This window comes from Plectrocnemia conspersa, unplaced genomic scaffold (assembly GCF_051122295.1).
Source record: "Plectrocnemia conspersa isolate PC_06_02 unplaced genomic scaffold, ASM5112229v1 ptg000012l, whole genome shotgun sequence".
In the NCBI taxonomy this organism is placed as follows: domain Eukaryota; kingdom Metazoa; phylum Arthropoda; class Insecta; order Trichoptera; family Polycentropodidae; genus Plectrocnemia; species Plectrocnemia conspersa.
The window spans coordinates 4,515,425-4,536,352 of NW_028277176.1; the positions used below are offsets into that span (position 1 = coordinate 4,515,425).

A 20,928-nucleotide genomic window follows, 5' to 3' on the forward strand; every position below is an offset into this window, starting at 1 on the left:
CATTATAAAAACCTGTAAATGTTGTGGCTTCGGTCTTTGGGATACGTATTATATTTTTTTGAAATGCGTAATCGTTCCCTATTAAGGATTTATTTTCGTAGTGCATTTTTATGGTGTAAATGTTCAAATGCATTACTTGGCTGGCTCCGTTATTCGAATGCTTTTATTTACGATTTCGACGAATACCATTTTTAACCATAAACTAAGATATTTATCATATTGATATTTTCGTGTCAGGTTAATGTGCTATGGACGCCAATTAATTTAAAATATTGTTAGCTGTATTTAATTAATATTGTATCAAAATTCAATTACAAACAAATTGTGATTAAAACTAATCAATTATAATAGATTTATTCACGAAAATAAAATAACAAATATATTTATAGATCGATATTTTATTTTTTTTTAATATAAATTTATAAAATTTCTTTTTATTCATTTTTAATGCTTTGACATAACAATAGCAGATAAAATGTCAAAACGTTTACACATAAAATATATTTTTATTTCTTAACATAAAACATATTATCACACAGTTTCTTATATAAAATTATTATATCAGTATATTATACAGAGGTGGTCAAACAGTCGATCACATCGATTGTTACTGACATGTATCTTGTGCCGATCACAGCCATATCTGGCAAATATTCATGAAAAGTAAGTATTTTTTTAAAGTAAATTATATAAATGTTTGTTAATTCACCGGATCAAAAGTCTGACCATCATTATATTAATCTATATAATTATCCAGGTATACCACAATGGCGTCAAGTCAACTTTGATTTATTCTCACATTCATAGATTGCAAAAATATAATCGCAATATATTATTAATTTTAAGTGGCATTACCTATTTTAATATTAAGTATTTACAATAATGGCTTTTTACAGATTTAACATAAATCTTTTCGTATTTATATATTTTCATAACATAATATCAAACGGCTTGTAGTGCTCCACCATTTTCACTTTTTGATATAAATTCTTTCATCTCGACATTCTTTGTTTGAATGCTCAAATCGGCTGGAGTAAGTCTTTTATTAATAATAAAAATCCATAGCATGCATCCTAGCAGGAGTAAAGTGGTTATAGAGAATGTGACGATTGTTCCATATCTACTATAGATCACTCCAACAAACACTGGACCCATTACGCGAGATAAACAACCTCCTCCCGTTAAAAGTCCCATCCAAACACCCTGAAACATAAATTATATTCAGTATAAATATTGGCTTAATAGAAGATAATTAAGTGCGTATTTAATTATATTTATATTACCTGGGGTCTTGGTCCGAGCATCTTCGAAAATATTGTCTGTATAAGTGTTATACTAAGAGGATATCCAACTGACGCTAGTATGTATGCGAAATAAAATTGTGGGACGACTAACGAACGAGTGTGTTCGCACCAGCTTTGTTGAATCACGGGACATCCCAACAGTTCTTCTTTGTCCGTGTTCAATTCATCAACTAATTGAGCTAAGGTTAAGTTTGAATAATCAGGGTGCTCGAGCATTGTATTCAAATCAGTCATAGAGTAATTTCCAGGCAGTGCAAGTTTAGGCGGTTTCGTGTCCCAAGGTAAGAGCATCATCACGGCCAAAGTCGTTATAGTAAATCCACCCCACAGTAGCAGCTTTCTCTCCAAAAATATTCTCGTCAGTTGCTTTGTGAATAAGAACACCACGATAGCTACGAGGGATCCCGCTCCTAATAAAATCCCAACGTAGCGGATAGATTCAGTCTTCGTCCACGCAAATTGATCCATTGTGAGGGAAGTGGCCAACGTTTCGGGCAGAACGAAGCTGAAGCTGATTATGAAGAATGAAAATATCATAGTCCAACATGCTAGATAATCTGGTTTCACCAACTTCCATGTGTCTTCCTCTGAAAATTGTAAACAAACTGTCAAAATTTTCAATGATTGAAAACTATGATTGCCTTTCAAGTTTCCTTGATATTATTAATAAACAAGTTACTAGCTAACGAAATACCTAGTTTAAATGATTAGTGTTCTGTTTTTAATTCGTAAAACAAACTTATGTATCTCTAGTCGTTTCTTAATAGTATACTTAGGCTTGAAATGAACGAGAGCAAACCGAAACATAGACTCAGTTTGTGAACGTTTACTTTAGTTAAGCTTAGCTGATCATATAAGTTGAGGGCTGCTTGTTCTAGCAGAGTGCAGATTCTCAGAAGATTATAAAATAAACTAACCGTTAGTTTTTCCTTGGCACACCATTGCTTCTTTTGCGGCTATGTTGTAATCTTGGAAGAAATATGGGAAAAACAGAACAAGGTTTACAACCCCGGCTACAGCATTTAGCCAACCGGTTGTCGTGAACATGTTAAGTCGAAGATCGCCAGAAATTTGATATCCTTCTTCGCCAATAAACGATACAACTGACTGTATACTAGGACCTATCACAAATCCTAGCACTTGCATCAACGATATTATCGATATTGCCCATGTGCGCTCTTTGAAACGAGTAGCAGCCGATATATAAGATCTTGTAACAGCAGTGTTAGCTAAAACATAAAACATAATTTTAATTCACTGAACAGTCGATGGAACAATAATAAAACGAAATAGTTTTACCTGCACTCACCCCTACTAAAAATCTACTAATAAGGAGCCAATACTTTTGGTTGCTAGTGAACAATTCCAAAAAAGCGTATAACCCATTGGAAAAAATAAAGATGACCAGAGTAAACATCACTGGAATTCTTACTGAGCCCCTCTTGTTCGCCCAATGACCGATCAAGGGGGAGAAAATCATCTGTCCGAGAGGATTCGCCGCTACGACGTATCCCATAAACTCTTTACCGGCCGTCGGGTCGAGCTGAAAAATCACATGAATTATAATTATTAATAAATAAAACTAATGCCTAGAAATTTATGCGATAGAAACTGACCTTATCTAAAAACGGCCATATGGCAGTCAAGATAATACTGAAACTGAGCGACGACATAAACATTGTGAATTGTACAATATATATGCTGTTCCATCTTCTATTTTTCTCTTCTGATGTTTCCAACGCATCGTCGTCGTCATTGTCATTTGATGACACTATCTTCAAAAACTTATCCTTGAACTTAGACATATTTGCAGCTGTATTACCTTTTAAATTTTAGGCTCATTGTATTAAAAGATGTCTAGTGACCGAGGACTATATTAATCCTGAAAAGATTAAGATTTATATTAAATTATACAAATTCATAATAATACAATAAAATAAAATAAAACGAGAAATATATTTAGAGTGAATCAATCAGGTGCATCTTAAACGTATTAGTAGCACTAAAAGTATACAGTCCTATATGCTTCACCTTTTTATTGCACAACTTAGGATATTGAAAATGAAAATTAGTATATACAAATATATGTATATATTCACTATATTATAATTAAAATTTATAATTTTGTGGCGTACATAAGTACAGGGACAATATATAAAGAAGATACATAAGATATAGAAGTGATCCAACTTCAGTTTCAGAATTAAAAAAAACACAAATTTTAGGATATCTTTGTTTTTTTTTATTAATCGAACATTTGATGTATTTCATTAATTATGAAAAATAACATCAATTAAATAGCCGCCTCTGGACTTTATATAGCAACCGATTCTTTTGATGAATTTTTCGTACATTTTAGGCGGTATCTCAAATGTTGGTTTTTATGTGTTCAAACGTTTCGGGTTTGTTGGCGTAGACACGACTTAGCATAACACCACAGAAAAAACCCAGCGGCATTGAATTGCATGATCTTGGCGGCCAATTACCAACGTGAAATAAGGTGACCAGGGAACTTTTCACGCAAAACATTCAATGTTACGTCCGATTTGTTGAAACTACGTTATAGAAATGTAGCTAAATATTATATACTATGTTGTGAAACTCTAGCACATTAAAAAAAATTTCACAAAGATTTCTTATTAACAAATATAATAGTAACAATTTATTTAAAATGTAATATTATAATAAAAAAACAGAGTTGTTTAAGTTGTTATTCTACATTGTAAAGTTACTTAAATAGTATTGAAATTCATGCATTCTAAAATCGTTTCTGGCATGGTCCCAACTCCTTAAAACTGCAAATGCATCGCAGTGATTCTGATTGCACCTCTTTAATAGTTTATTATACTTTAATGGAATAATTAAATATTTTACTAAAAGAAATATAAATCTTATTTTAATAACTGTACTGAATTTTCTGTTATTTACACCTTTGTAAGTTAATTATTCTTTGTGTATAACTTAAGTTTGTTGAACGTGTATGCAAAAGCGATTGGTTGTAGAAAGCCTTGAAACTTGCATTATAATTAAATATGTTTATGTTTAAAATAAACAGGTTTAACAACTTCAGCTACCGTGTGACATACTAATGACATTCATACTTGAAAATGATATATATTTGAGTGCATTGGGATACATCATAAAGAAGATTTAGTTTGTTTTTGCGCAGTATTCTTATTAATATATCAATATAAGATTTGTTTAAAAATCCACATACTTGTAAAATCATTTATAATGTAATTGCTTAACACAATCATTTGGTGATAATCGTATATAATAAGATAAGCAAAATAAATGTAATAAATAGATAGGAATGAATAATTATCGATAAATATATGAACATTAATCGAATGAATAATAGTATCATAGTTAGGGTTAAAGGACTCCAAGATAGTAGAATGTGCATGATGAATCATTATTGCATGATAAAAATCTAATTTAAGACTTAGCGATTTGCCAAGATCATCAACATAATAAAAAGAGTATTATTTTACTTAAACTAGCGTTCTATTTATATCAAGTGGCTAGTTAGAAATGTTAATATTATCAGTTACTCTGAAATAAATTAAAGTGGAATTAGTTTATTTCTGTGGGAGATTGTAGTTAAATGCAGTTAAATAGATACATTTTAATTACTGTTGTACAGAAACACTTCACTAAGCAACGAAACGTCCTCAAATATTTTTTTTAATCGTTTTTTTCATTTAAACTGCGAGTCAATACCGCAAGATGATAAGAAACATAGCATTTTATTAATAAACACTGCCAGTCTACCATCAAGCTGACAAGGTTGGTTAAATTTAAACTATTTTTATTTTATTTATATAGCAACTAAGTTGACGATAGCTTAGATAAGATTTCATTGAATTATCGCTAGTAAACGTTTAAAAAAAAGAGGGGGAGGCCTTCAAAATATAATTATTATATTACACACTAGCAGCACATTTCGTAATATGTACATATTGTGCTTTATTTACTTAACAATGGACATTTGAAGATAATAACGACACACTACATTCTAAATATTATCGAAACATAAAGAAAATTTCATTTATATCAAAAAGCGTTTATATATTCTTCGATGAGAATCTTCGTTTTGCGACGGTTCAAAGCAGGAGACGAGGACGAAACTTTTTTTCTACTGCGATGTTAAAATTTGGTTATTAACCACTTAAACGCCTGCGACTCACCGGTGCGTCTTTTGATGATTATTTTTTTAAACAAATTCTTTTTTGAAACAAGTTTACGAATTAATTAAAAAATATATGTTATTAATTATAAAAGATTATTGTACTAGATTAATTATTCAGTAAATCAAGTATTTTATATACGTGTGAAGAGAAATAACAGGTGACTCACTAAAAGATCGCTGGCGTTTAAAGAGTTAAGAGCAGATTTTTTAAGTTAAAGTCGAATAACACATACCTGGTTGTAATAAGTCACATTTTTGTTTTGAGAATGTTTTGAATTCATCTCTATTTGTTTCCAAAACCAATAAATTGACCCAAAGCGGCAAATTTTCAAATTATTTTATGACAAGTAGTAAATAAATTATGGTCGTTATGATGACGAAATTATGCGATTCAGAATCAGACTACTTATTAGATAAAAAATAATTTGTTTTTTGTTTCAAATTTTTGGACTATTAGTCATTTTTTTAGTAGCTGCCCGCTTTTAATTAGCGATCAGATACAATATACTTTTAATCTGCGGGTATCTAAAAAACTATAAATTGCCGACGTCACGTTATACCAATGATGCGAAGAGAGAAGCGGTGGCGATGGTCAAAAGTTGGGTCGGCTTTCTCTTGGTCAAAGTTCATACAAACTAAGTGAGTCCAACTTGAAAAGTTCGAAGTGATAAGATTTTGTTTTCGCTCTCTTTTAGTGCAACAGAAAATTATAAAGAGCGTACTTATATTTGTAATCGTTTTTCACTTTGTATTAATATGTTTTGATACCGTTGAAATTTTGTACAAATGTAACAATCGCGCCATATTGTATAATAATTGTATTATACAATATTTTCTTTATAAATATCACTTGCATTTATGACAGGTGCTTTTAACTAAAATCGTTTTTTGTTATGTACCGATCTACATCGAGTAATAAGCATTTGTTTTTGTGTCAGATACCCGCCAACGTTTATGACTTAATAGCGTAATATTTAGATTCTCGCGCTTGTGCGTAAATTTTGCTAAAAGCTATTTAAATGTTTGAGACTTGTTTTGCATGGTGGTCCATGGTGGACATTATATTCTAACCAACTGAAAATAAAAGTGATTTAAAAACTATACTTTTAATTAAAAATATATGATAAAATGCGTGTTAAAAACGGTATCCGGACGAAAACATGTTATAACATGACAATTCCGAACAAGTTAAAGCATAGATTTATATTTAATTTTATATTGGCCACTAATTATTTGATAAGCAAAAATTCCATAAGGTAATCAGTATTTAATAATAAAAGTAATCAGTAAAATAAAATAAGCGATCAGAAGAATAAAATAAACTATACATTTTTGATTAGTAAATAACTTGTGATTTTTGATTAGTAGACATAATAAATTTATCAGTATTTATTGATCAGTTGCCATGTGATAAGTTATTGTTTAGTCGTGTACTCCACTAGCGAATTTTATTTAGAAAAAATAGGGTGACACATTAACTGTTAAGGCCAAAGTGTTCCGAACGTACGTCCCAGTTTAGGTTAGGTTTGGGTTTGAACAGCAAATGGACGTTTCGCAACGGTCAATAATTTAAAAACCAACTATTTATTGTAATTATATGTCATATATTAAATACTGTATTTTAATGACTGATCAAATATTAAGTTTCCAATATAATATTAATTATAAATATATTTTTTAAATTGTTCTGAATTGTTATGGTTCTGTTTTACGCTGTTCTGTTTTGTTACAGTTCTGATTCGACATGTTCTGTTTATTCATGGAACCGTCAAAAATAAATTAAGCATCCAACGCGACTGACAATTATTGACATGTGCATTACAATTAACGGTTTCAGCATAGGAAACAAATATAATGCTTTATATATATAATATCATATATAGCATTGTCATCACTCGTATATACATATATAGTACATATATATTAACATTTGAGAAGCTTTGTTTCATGTATAAGTATTTTATATTTTCGACCCATTTATAGCACTTTTATGTGAGTATTCCATACACAATTGATGTAAATCTCAACGCATTGGAAAAACAATGGATATTTCCCACACAGTGATTTAATTTTAGTTTACATTGTATTCATTTTTAATTAGAATTTCTCTATTTAAAGCAAGCTTAGGTTTATGTATACTATTTTAGAGTTTCATATGCAAAAAATACTCCTGTTAAGTTATTATTCATCGGTTCTCAACATAAAGTTCGTGGGACATTGAAATTAAAAATATAAATAGCTGATTTTATATATTACCTACAATATATAAGGCGTTTTTGATAATATCAAACTCCGATAAAGACTATTAATTACATTTGATTAAAATTGCGGGAATAAAATTTCTAAACTGTTTTAGTTTCAAAAAATATTAATATTAAACTATATTATTTTTTTAAATAAAATTTACTAGTAGCTCTTTATATTTTTTAAGAGTTTTAAAAGCATTCATGTATCATTTACTCTTAATATTTATTGTTATACTTAAGTGAATATGTATATTCTAAAAAATAACAAAATCCACAAGTGTTTCTAAATCATTTTAAATTTTGAAATTTAAAAGTCGATGAACTTTAATTAAGCATAAAAGTCCACGAGCTTCAATTAAGTTCAACTTAAAGTAATTATATACATACATACATACTACACTGGATATCAGTCCATATAACAATATAAAATGTCTTGCATTTTCTTAGTATAAGTTTGTTAAAATGTATTTTAGACACATTTTTACACTATTTATTTTCGATTTGAAGGTTTTATTCTAACACATGTTGTAGTCTATTCAGTTTTTTATCATATTTTAATTATATTAAATTAAATTAAACATTTTTTATTAAAAATAATTCAAGAACATATGTATCACTGTATGTATGACTCAAATACATCTAAATATTTACTCGGATGGCCCCTAAATGAAGATTTGAAAACAATTGAAAGGTTTGTCAGACTATATTTAATTGTTAAGTATTTGCGACTTGCAAAACAAGTTTATTCGTTACGCCGATGCACGTAACGTTTAAAGATTTAGACCGATTAAAGGCAACTATTAAATATATCTTAACAGTTTCGGTTTCTATACAAATACAGAAGAGACAGATACAAGTGCCGACTAATCTGTGGAATTATTCGTTAACTTACAGCGTTGTTAAATATCCAGATACATAAAAAAAATAATTGTTTCGGAAAAGCAGGAGAATAGATAATATGAAAGAGCCTAGTACCTTCTCTATATCAGAAATAATATATAAGCGTTAACATTTCATTTTTACGACACATTTCCATCATAATCTTCGAGCTGAAAATTTACTTTCACTCACAGGAGTATATAAGAAATTGCACCAAGCGGAGCTATGCCGAGTATCGGTCGATATAAAGGCCAAGGAAGCAGCCGCTTTCTATTTCACGTCAACCGTAGTCCTTAAGAAGTCCGAAATCTTAAGTTCAATATAGCTAGATTATACGTGACGCAGACAAGGCTGCGAGAACATCACGTATCTATACTATTGCACAAATCGTACGTGATTCCGATAACTGTTGCGAATTTAATAATAATAATTTATAAAAGCAATAGCTTTGTATTCCCTAAAAACTGAACTAAAGAGATTATATAGCGTTGCCATGTTCAAGAAAAATAAGTCTTAAATATAGACAAGGACATTAATTTTGTAAAGGTTGGCCATCCAGTGGTCGTTTTTTAAAAAAAAAATATTCAGTGGTCGGCGCCGTCGCGATTTTATTGCTTTTGACGTGAATTTTTGACTTCTGAGAAGTGATAATTGTTTTTGCGCTCTCCTATTGATCAAAATTCGGTTTGAATATACTTTGATCAGCGCTCTTATATTATAAGTCCATAGTAATATCTGTAAGGATAGCTATAATATTTTTAAAACATAGTGTGATATCGAAGTGCAGACAAACTTTGTAGCAATATGCGAAATGCGATGTTTGTCTGTACTTCTTCTGCTTATTTTTCCCTGAGAGATGAGTTGGTTTATTTCGTATACTTCTAAAACTATAATTAGTTTATTATTGTATTGGACGTTTCGCAACTGTCAAATTGAGTTTCATAGACATTTTAAAACAGCATATAATTTCACTAGCACCTATCAGTTATTATATTTTCGCTAGTAAAAATATATATCTATTATTTAAAATGTATTTATACTTTACTAGCGAAAATATAACTTTACTTAAAAAAACACATTTACTGTTAAACATTTATACATCGCATGTAAATAAATAATAATAAATGCACCTAAAAATATATATCTATATGATTTCACTGGAATGACATATTTTAAAAAATATTTTCGGGTTAGATTCAAGAATGTATTTTTCAGATTTTATTTGAGAGATAACCCGAGAATTTCTGGTTTAGAATCAAAATCATAATTTCAGCTTTTTGTAACTTTTTTTAAATATTTTGATTTCATTAAGATGCATTGTATTTAATTAAATGACATGCATTTTTCTGTCCAAATTCAAGGGGGGGAAGAAAATTCACTCACCTGCCCCTCACCAAATGACGTCCCTGTACATGGATTACCTTGTAAAAATACGCACGCCTTATGACAGAGGCGTTCATTAAGGGGCGGAGATTGACTATACGGTCTAATTGGTCGAAATTAGCCCTTCCTTTGTTCATCAAAAAAATTTAATTGCTATCATATAATAATTTTATTAATATTCTTTTAAATCTAAACGATGCACATTCTTCAATGAAATGCTATGAAATATCTGTAAACACATTTTTAGTAAAAATAAGATAGCCGTGTATTTTTGTTTACAAATATTATAAACTCAATCGCATAAGCTGCGTCATTCGAGAGTGTTCTTGTGACTAATGACTCACAAAGAAGAGAAATTAACGTGTTAAAAATAAATTCACTTTCAATATAAAGCAAAACAAGAAAATAATGCACTAAGTTGAAAAAAAAAGTTTTGTCGCGCAATTAGTCCATATTATGATAGCCCTAGATTTTTACATAAGTTTTATAAATACAATTATATGTATTGAGTCATTTGCGAGCGATCTTAGGATTAATGATTCACAAATAAGACAAATAAACACAATGAAACTAAAAATATATACAATATAGTTCTTAAGAACTGCTCTCATCGTGCTTTTTTACGATCTGTCCGTTTCGACATTCTATATGTACACACCTACGCATACATACAAATGCCAATGAGTTCGTTTACTCTTTGTACAACAAACACGCAACGTTTTGATCAATTCCAATGTGGTAAATTTAAGCGCGGTGTGTTTCATTATTGTGTCATCATAAGATGATATAAATTTGTATGATAATTACTTTTGAGCGTTCCTTGTTATTAATAACATATACTTCATCAAATTGAGAATGCATCAAAACAAAGCAATTATGAATAGCCAACGGTTATGAACGTGTTTGTATATAAATATAACTATGTTGTCATAACAATTTAAAAGAGCTTTCGCAAAAAAGAGCGAATAGTTTTCAGTAGGTAACTGTATTAAAAAAAACATCTCCCAAACTTATTGATATTGTTTATAAAATCAAGTATTTCAGTGACTACATATTATGGTCTTCAACTTATGAACACCGTTTACTTAAATTGACAACATTTTGTTTGTTTAAAATGTTATTGCCATACACTAGTTGGCAATGAATTTCAGCTGAGATTCATATTTTTTCACAAAATAAACGAATCGCTAAGAATTGACATAATCATAAACACACACTACAAGTACTTCGGTGCTTCCACTAAGGACCCTAATGGAAACGTGTTCTCATCGTGTAAAATAGCTTTGAATTTTTAATTTCCAAATACAACTGAATAATATCATGATTTTATATAATATAATTCACATAATATTATATACTACATTAATAAAAATATCATAGAAAAGTTTCTAAATAGTTGTCAAGTAATTTAGGCGACAATCTTTTGTGACATAAACATATCTGAAGGAACGAAATTCGTAGAAAAGATTTGTTATGAGATACATTAATGGCAATTTTGTTATATTGTAGTACATATATTTGATTTTTTATTTTTTTCCATAAAGAGATCTCACTAGAAAAAAATTGTAACGCTAAATAAAATTGAAGTATTTATTGTATTGTGTTTAGGGTAAAAATCTGTATGGTTTTACGAGTTAAAATATATAAAATATATGTTAAAAAGTATATTTAAATTAGTATTAATTCACTATTAGTTTCAATGTGACTTTATTGTAATAATTTGATCAAGAGTGAATAGAGTACATTACAAAGCAATTTTTTAATACTTATCAACAAAAATATTCATCACTAAGTGAGTAAATGTATAATTAATAATATGTATGTAAGAATATTGTAAATAATAATTTAATGTAAAAAATGTATACGTTATATATTTTTAAAAGACTCTTAGTTATGTATTATTAACATTTAATTCTTTCAATTTATCAATATTTATTTATTTATTTATTAAAATTATAACCATCGTGACCTGACAGGCAAACCTAATGCGTCACGATAGTCAAAAGTACTAATACATCATAATACATACAAATATAAACAAGACAAAACAACAGACACAAATCACCTCAACAGGTGTGCATTGTCCCATACGAATTGAACCAAAACTCCATAAGTGCAAGAGAAAATGTCAATATTACTATGGACAGAATTGAGCAGATAAATGGCCTTGGCCAGAGAAGAGTTGGCAAGTGCTCCAGTTCTACACTTTAACAGGCAAGAATATATTATTTACTTTTATATTTTTATATTTTTTTTTATATTTTTTTTTTATTTTTTTATTTTTTTATATATTTTTTTTATATATTTTTTTTTTATTTTTTTTATATTTTTATATTTTTTATATTTTTATATTTACTTTTATATTTTTATATTTTTACTTTTATTTTTACTTTCAGGCAAGAATATATAAAAAAAACATCCAGTTATTTGTATAACTGGATGTTTTTTTTATATATTCTTGCCTGAAAGACCGGATTATTGCGCAAATAAAAATTGCGCACAATAAAATTCTATACAGCGAAAATTATAAATATAGGTGATTGTTTGATTGTCAAATATATTTTTATTTTAATTAATCCGCAATAATCACCGAACCATATAATAACACATGTATTTGAAATAATATGTAATACCGGTATTGAAAATTAAATAATGTGTGCGACAATGCTCTATGTTAATTAATGATCATGATATTCATCCGTGAGATTAGGAAAATCTAGGTAAACCTAATCTGTAAAATCGATCGTAATTATAATTATATAATAATCACTAACTCCGATCTCATTATTACACATTAAGGTCCATATGGGATTCAAACCCAGGTCTTTCAAGTCAATAGTCAGAGATTTATACCACTCGTATATCGTGCTGGTTATTAAACAAAAACTTTATCTTTTACTTCTATAAGAACCTTTACTCATATTGGTTGATAATTTCTATTTTCATATTATTATTGAGATTCTTTATATTGTAATAATTAGAAATACTTTTTTAAATACTATATTTATTTTAATTTAATTTTAATAAAAATTGTCAAAATTCTATGAAAACTTGATTTCAATTTTATAATTTTCTTCAAAAAAATTATAAAATTAAAAAAAATTAAACATTTTTTGTGAAAAGCCAAATCGTAAATATTTTAGGTTTGGCGGACAGTATTTTCATATTTTTTTATTAGAGATTTTATTATTGATTTATTTATTCCAAATCTACTGTTTAACATGATAGGCATTAGCCCAATGCGGTGCAACGGGGTAAACCCAATTAGCAACTACTAGACACTATACTCTATTTGCGTTAACACAGTCAGCTCGAGAGCTATCCATTCTATCGTTATTCATAACTGAGAAAGAGATGGCATGTTTGGGTTTACGCCCCCCTATTATTAACTCTAAGGTACACGATACGGATATACGTTCGATACACTTATCATTAACAGTTTTTAATAAATGTCAGTATGCACTATTAATAATTATTAATAATTATTCATCTACGAGAATAGGAAAATCTAGGAGACCCTCATCTGTTATGATCGATTTTAATTGTAATAATATAAAAATATCTAATTCCGATCTCACATACACGAAAGAATATGAGATTCGAACCCATGTTTTTCAGCTATTATTCATTGACTATACCACTGGTTAATCGTGCTGGTGGTAAAAAAAGATACAAAGCTAAGAACATATTGTTTATGTTTTATTTAAAAATAAGATTGTGACAGACTAAAATCGCTAGCAGTACATTTCGCTAATGAATGAGTAATCCATTTTGGCTAATTCTACTAAATGGAAGATTTTCTCATCCATACAATAGGAACATATTTAAAAAAAATTAAATCATGGTCATTTTTTATAATTTAATTGTATAGTGATTTATTTTAACTGATAAGCAAAGAATTTTAACAGTATCCAAAATTTATTATACATAAATATTAGCTAGGAATATTTTTTATATTATTTAAGCTGCAAAATAAGTTGAACCATAAGGACTGTAAATAAAGAATTGTGTATGGAGCACACGCTCTAAAAAAATTGCTTATCATTAAAATCAATAGAGTAAATATTTTAAAGACATTAAACACATGTAATCCAAGAAGCATATGCTTGATAAGAAAATATAATTATGAGGTTATAAGCCGCACAGTGAGAAAATAATGTGTTTTAGTTCAATATTATAATAATTTTACTACTGCAATCGATTGATGGGGAATAAAATTCATTACATTTTTCTCACTTGTTAACTGTCACAATAATTGTTTTATAATATATTATGTTAATTAATAGCAATTTTCAGTCTAAAATAGACTGTAATTAGAACAAGACGTTTGACGAATTTTCCTGTATGTTTGTAATATTCAGATCGATGTATTTAATAATTACTTTTTAAGGTATGTTTCCTAAAATATTGAGAGAAATATATATTTTTTTAAATAAATTAAAATATCATTTATGAGCTAATGTAGCTCATTATTAGAACACTTTTAATACCTATAAAATTATAAAATACCCTTTAAAATTTAATTTAACATGTTACCGGTGTACCGATACTGGTAATACCGGTATTGGAACAAAAATTGCCATTCGGTACTACCGGTATTACAAAATGAAATACCGGTAGTAGCTAAAATATTATTTATCTTTTTGAAACAATAAAATATTTCTTATTAAAAATCCTTATTATTTAAAGTTACATTTAAGGAAAGCCCATATTATTTATCTGAAATTCAAAACAAAACTATTTCAACGTTTACCTATCTTCCTAACCAATATAACTAAATATAGCCCAAGTCCACAATATAAATAGAAATGGGCATACCATAATATACATAAACATTTGAGTGATTAAAAATATAATTAAAAAAATATGGTTAAGACAATTACTATATGGCTCTTTTTTTTATTATACCTTTATGTAGGGAACAAGCATAAAATAGCTCATATACACATCTGTGACCAAAAATGTTGTACACAATTACAAAATACTTATATAATTAAAACTGTCATCACTGATATGTATTGAAATGATTTAAACAGTCTATAAAAACAAAAGGCCTTCACTCATACACATAAATATTGTCAGATTACACTACGATAATGCTTGGTTGCACATTGCAGAAACAAGTGATAACAGTGTACTTTGAGATGAACTTTTTATGAACTCGATAAACAATTAGTTATTCAATTTAAACTAATTATCTATATAATAAAATAAATAAGAAAATAAAACATATTTACAAAATATTTTTTTTGAAAAATAAAAATAAAATATGTAAAATAAATGAATGCAATAAAACGTTCAGAATCACTGATTTTTCCCCCTATAATTTACTATTGTAGCGTATGTGGTTCTTGGGGCTACGTAATTAAACGACCTTTCTTAGAGAGCTGGCGAGGACCTGGGGTGTTAGACCGTTGTTATATGATGAGTGAAAATAAGAAAAAAATGTATATTTTAACAAATAAAAATTAATTTAAAAAGCACCCGCTTCACAAGTTGAGCGGTGGTGTGGCAACACTGAGAACTGTCAGAACGCCGCCACACTATAAATGCAATATAATATAATAATAAATAAATAGCAACAGAAATAATTATGGAAAAATACGTAAAATTAATTCACTCCCTGGTGTATACTGACAATTAAAAAAAAATGTGTATAAATTAACTCATTACTCAAAGGGTTAAAAAAACGTAATATGCCAGATATATAAAAAAAACACTACAGACTTTTAAAAACGTAAACAGTGGGCTGTTACTAGACCCGTTTAATGTTGAAACCATAAAAGTAATCTATGTGGATACAATTTTTATAAACGTTTGTCACCACTGAATAATATCATGATAATGAATTAAATGCACGATTAAGATATTATATGGCGTTGTTGCCATGCTCATTAAAAATACGTTGTTCTTATGAATCGTGCTGATATGTTTTATATATGGACAGGGATGCCATTTCAGCTTATTTCAAGAGTTTTCTTAACACATCGATTTCATTGAGATTCATAGTATTTTATTATATGTCATGCATTTTTAATGGCAAATTCAAGAGGGTCCCTAATTAAAATCCACGTCAAAAGCAATAAAATCATGCCGTCACCGTCGCGGTAGAAACACTCATTTACCTAGCGTTCATATTAAGTATTTTTTTGACAATATTACGGCTTACAATAAGTAAAAATCGAATGAATTTTGACCAACAGGAGAGTGCAAAAAACAATTATCGCTTTTCAAAAATCAAAAATTTTAATAAACTCGTGTCGTCACGATCGCAATGGGAACTGTAATCTGTCGTTCACACTACAACTATTATTTTGCACAATTGAAGAGCGCAAAAAACAATTATCACTTCTCAGAAGTCAAAAATTCACGTCAAAAGCAATAAAATCGTGTCGTCACCGGCGCAGTGGGAACGCTCTGTAAGCTGTTGTTCACACTACAACTTTTATAATAATATTGAAAATTAAACGAGGAACATATAAACCGAATTTTGCCCAATAGAAGCGCGCAAAAAACAATTATCACTTCTCAGAAGTCAAAAATCCACGTCAAAAGCAATAAAATCGTGCCGCCGCCGTCGCAGTGGGAACACTCGTTACCGAGCGTTCCCACTGCGACGGCGCCGACACGATTTTATTGCTTTTGACGTGAATTTTTGACTTCTGAGAAGCGATAATTGTTTTTTTGCGCCCTCCTATTGACTAAAATTCGGTTTGAATATACTTTGACCAACACTCTCATATCAAAAGATTGTAGTTATATCAGTAAGGATAGCTGTCATATTTTAAAACAAACTATGGAACAATATGCGAGATGCGACTTCCCCTGAGAGATGAGTTGCCTTACTTTGTATTTTGGACTTGATCTAATGAAAGTTCTAAAAGTTAGTTTTAGAACTTTTATTAGGTTAGAACAGCAAATGTACGTTTCGCGAAGTAGCATATAATTTCACTAGCGAATATTAGTTGCTAGAAATATATTTACTGGTGAAAATGTATTTGAATTTCACTAGTGAAATTATAACTTGATCGAAAAATACACATTCACTGTAATATTTACACATCGCATGTAAATGCTTATGTTATATTATTACGTATGGAATTTTACTAGCACCTACCAGATAAATTATATTTTACTGGTAAAAGTATATATTTACAAATGAAACTGTATTCCGTTGTGATTATACTAAAATAATATATTTTAAAACATATTTTCGGGATAGATTCGAAACTATTTTTTTAAAGATTTTTTTTAAGGATAACCTGAGAATTTCTGGTTTAAAATCAAGGACTTAAAAGTTGGCCAGTCAATGATTTCGATTTCATTAAAATTCATAGTATTCCGTTATGATGTACATACATATGCATTTTTATAGCCAAATTCAAAAGAGGGCAAATGTCCTCACCTGTCCTCCCCAAATTACGTCCCTGGTGGCTAGACAGCAAATTTGTAACCGAAAAATATTATAGCGACAATGTGATAGTATTCCACAGGAATTGAAACAGGAAGCCAAGCGAGACTAATACAGCAGATTAATAATTGTAGGGTAATTGAAACCATGCATAGATAATTAACCATTAAACATCCGATGTTAGTCAACAGATTTGTAGCGATATTACTCCACGATAATGCAAGACCTCATATTTCACTAATAAATGTTACAAAATTGAACGACTTTGATTTAGAAATGTTGCCTCATTCCCATATTTCCTTTGCCCTACATATTATCACATTTTTAAGTACATAGAATCCTTCGAAATACAACATATATAAATTAACATGTTTATAAACAAAGGATTCGTTGTCAACGGATCATTTTTGTAATTAAAGCTGTAGTTAAGAAAAGTTATAGCGTTTTATATTTCACTAAAAAAACACTTATGCCATAAATTTTTTAACGAACTTACGAGGGATTTTTATATGATAGTTTAGTGAGTTTTACTTGGGTTTCGTCTTATACAAAACGTATAAAAAAATTCACACGATATATTAATTTATTTGGAACACAGAAGAGTCACGCACGCGCTCCGGTTATTACACGCGAATATTCGCTCATTCCAGATTTTTAATTGATAACAATATTAGTCACAGTATCTTCTCCCCTTTCGAACTATGCACTATGCACTCTACGACGCACTACGTTAAAATTGGTTCGCGTTCTGGTTTTCTGGTGTTATTGTTTCGAAACCCGTTATTCGAAAACGCCTCGCGACGTCACTCTCACTATCGTCGGGAAACTGTGTGTACGAAAACCAGTTCGTTTTTAGGTCGAGCGTAAAAAAATCTACGTTAAACGTTTTCCAAATCGGAAACGGCGCCTCGCTTCGATTCATTCTATACAATCGCCAACTAATCTACGTGATTGATTCACCCGATAAAAAAAACGAGCAACGAACCTCCCGCCTCGACGACCCAACGACGACTGAATTGTATCTCTTTGTGTTGTTTCAATCAGCTGTTTCGTAGTGCAAGCCACGCGCTACTCGTCAGCCAGGGATCTATAACAGGCGGAAACTATTTTTTCCCTTTATTATTTTATTTTTATCTATAATTTCCGACTAGAGTTAGAAACGAAACAAACTCAGTCGAACATTCTGCCGTTTACGTACAGACTATGACTGTATTTTAAATATAATATCTGTCCACGGGATTACACATGGGCTATATATAATATTGTCCACTTTCACAAGTTCAGAGAACTATGTTGTTAAAACATCTGTTATGTGCATATTATTTATTTTTTGAAAGATTTTTGTGGATAAGCTAAATATTACAACACAATCTTACATGTATTTATTTAAAGTAAATTAAGGCCATCGTGATCTAACAGGTTATAAACAATCTATACTATTTTTAATACACAAAAAATACAAGTATGATAAAAAATAATATATAATATGAAAAAATTATAAATTTGTGGAGGCCGATTTATTATATCGGTCACAAGCTAGACGTCAGACTGGCAACAGTGGAGGTGCAACACATTTTCGGTAGATATAGTATAGACAGGCCTTTCTTTACTAAAGGTTGATTTACACGCTGCCTGGCATTCCATATCACTGGCGCCTTACCGTTTACATAGAGCAGTAATTGCAAGAACTATTGTTGAGAAAAAGCGCCACTTATCTTGCGCCAGTACAGTAGTGTGGTGGGGGGGGGGGGAGCTAGCGTGCCAGTAAAACATTTTTTTTATTCTGCTGGAGCTGCCAGCTGCTGGCTTATCCAGTGACTGACGTTAAGCGGCATACAATGACTGGCAACCTAAACTGGCATGGTGTAAATCAGCCTTAAGGATCTTGGCGTGATGTTAAAAAATCACTGGAAATTCAGCCTGCATTACAGAAACTCACAGTGCATCGATAACGATGCTCGATTTATCTTGAGAAATGCGCGCTACATTAAAAATAGTATCGCACACTCTTTATGATGCCCTAATCCGCAGCATACTAGAAGCAAGCTCCACTATAAATATTTCTAGCACAATGAGCAACGACTTCATTTTAAAAAGGGGGGTGGTATTAGTTCTCCTTTGAATTTATCCAAAAAAAAAACGCATGTCATTTAATAAACTACTATGAATCTTATTGAAATGGGAATATTAAAAACGACCATTTACTGGTCAATTTCTGCCCCCCTCCACCTCCTATGGAAAAACTGAAATATTGAATTCTAAGGTTATCCCTCAAAAAAATCTATCATCAAAATATTTTTTAAATGTTGTAATATTCCTTTTTTAATGCACATGATCGTCCTATATTTTAATTATGATCGTCCAATATTTGTATTGTGACCGTATACTATTTATCTTGAATATTATAATTATGACCATTCGTTATATTAATTCTGATGGTCCTATATGTATATTTTGACCATATGCTATTTTTATTCTAATTATTTGATATTTTATATACTCATGATCAGGCCAAGAGGGTTATTATAGGAGAAGGGCAGGTGGAGGCAATTGCCCCTCTTTGAATTTGGCCAGAAAAATGCATACTATGAAACTTAATGTATTGGAAATATTAAAAAAACGACCATTGACTAGCATACTTCCCCTCCCCTTTCCTCCATAGCTGATATCACATCTATTGTAAAGAGTCAATGCAATGTAATGCGGTTCGAAAAAATACAGCGTTTGAGCATCAGAGAGAGCAGCCATATGCAACTATTAGGGCGATCGTTAGCCAAGGGGTCTAAAGAACAATGGTAATATAAAAGGTGATAAGCCGATCCCCCAAATATATAGTATTTTGCTTATCAAAATCAATTTACATTTATTCAAAATACACGCCTCTAATAATTATTAATGGCTTATTAAAAGTATGTGGTTATTATGCAATACTGGGTGCTCCGCACAATTTTTATATTATTTGTTGCGTTACGATTGTTAAGCTATTTGTCTTTTCCGGAATTTTTAAATTCATAATTAAACCCCTCAATATATTCTATATCTCTTGCATAAAATGATGACGAAACCATTCTTAAGAAATTCTTTAGTCATTCATGCTCTTCGATCAGGTTACCATATAACAGGTAGCAATGTTTTGTAAATATTTTTTAATGCGTTGTGGTATATAATATAATATTAAAAGTGGTTTGATTTTGCAATCCCCAGCAACATTTCCACTGACATGTTTTACTTCAACATATCTTTAGATACTCTAAATTAAAACATGGGATAGAATCTACTAGTTAGAACATGTATGAAAAATGTGATATTTTTTCTCTGACATGCAACTATTTGTTTTACAAGCTATGTTATTTTATACAACAAAATGAATGCACTGAATTAAAAAAATAGGGTTAAAAAAGTTTTTACTTAGTTTTGCTAGCATTTTTTTTTATCCGCAAAATATTTTTAAAATTCACTATTTATTATAGTATTTAGCTTATTTATAAATCTTGCCTTTATCTCCTCTATGGT

The 20,928-nt window shown here is 29.8% G+C and overlaps 1 protein-coding gene across 3 annotated transcripts; it reads right to left on the minus strand.

Annotated features, from left to right (window-relative positions):
* Positions 1-427: 427 nt before the first annotated feature.
* Cln7 (CLN7/MFS domain-containing 8) lies at positions 428-18,428 on the minus strand. Of its 3 annotated transcripts, none has more exons than XM_088200875.1 (6): positions 18,401-18,428; positions 2,921-3,186; positions 2,604-2,847; positions 2,222-2,533; positions 1,284-1,891; positions 428-1,203 (listed from the first exon to the last, which is right to left on the minus strand). In XM_088200875.1, exons 2-6 carry the CDS (start codon positions 3,107-3,109, stop codon positions 943-945), a joined length of 1,614 nt encoding a protein of 537 aa, XP_088057001.1. In that variant the 5' UTR covers positions 3,110-3,186; positions 18,401-18,428; the 3' UTR covers positions 428-942. The 3 variants fall into 3 exon arrangements, with proteins under 3 accessions (XP_088057001.1, XP_088057002.1, XP_088057003.1); XM_088200876.1 differs by having other exon boundaries at positions 18,376-18,428; XM_088200877.1 differs by having other exon boundaries at positions 17,912-18,428.
* Positions 18,429-20,928: the final 2,500 nt, after the last annotated feature.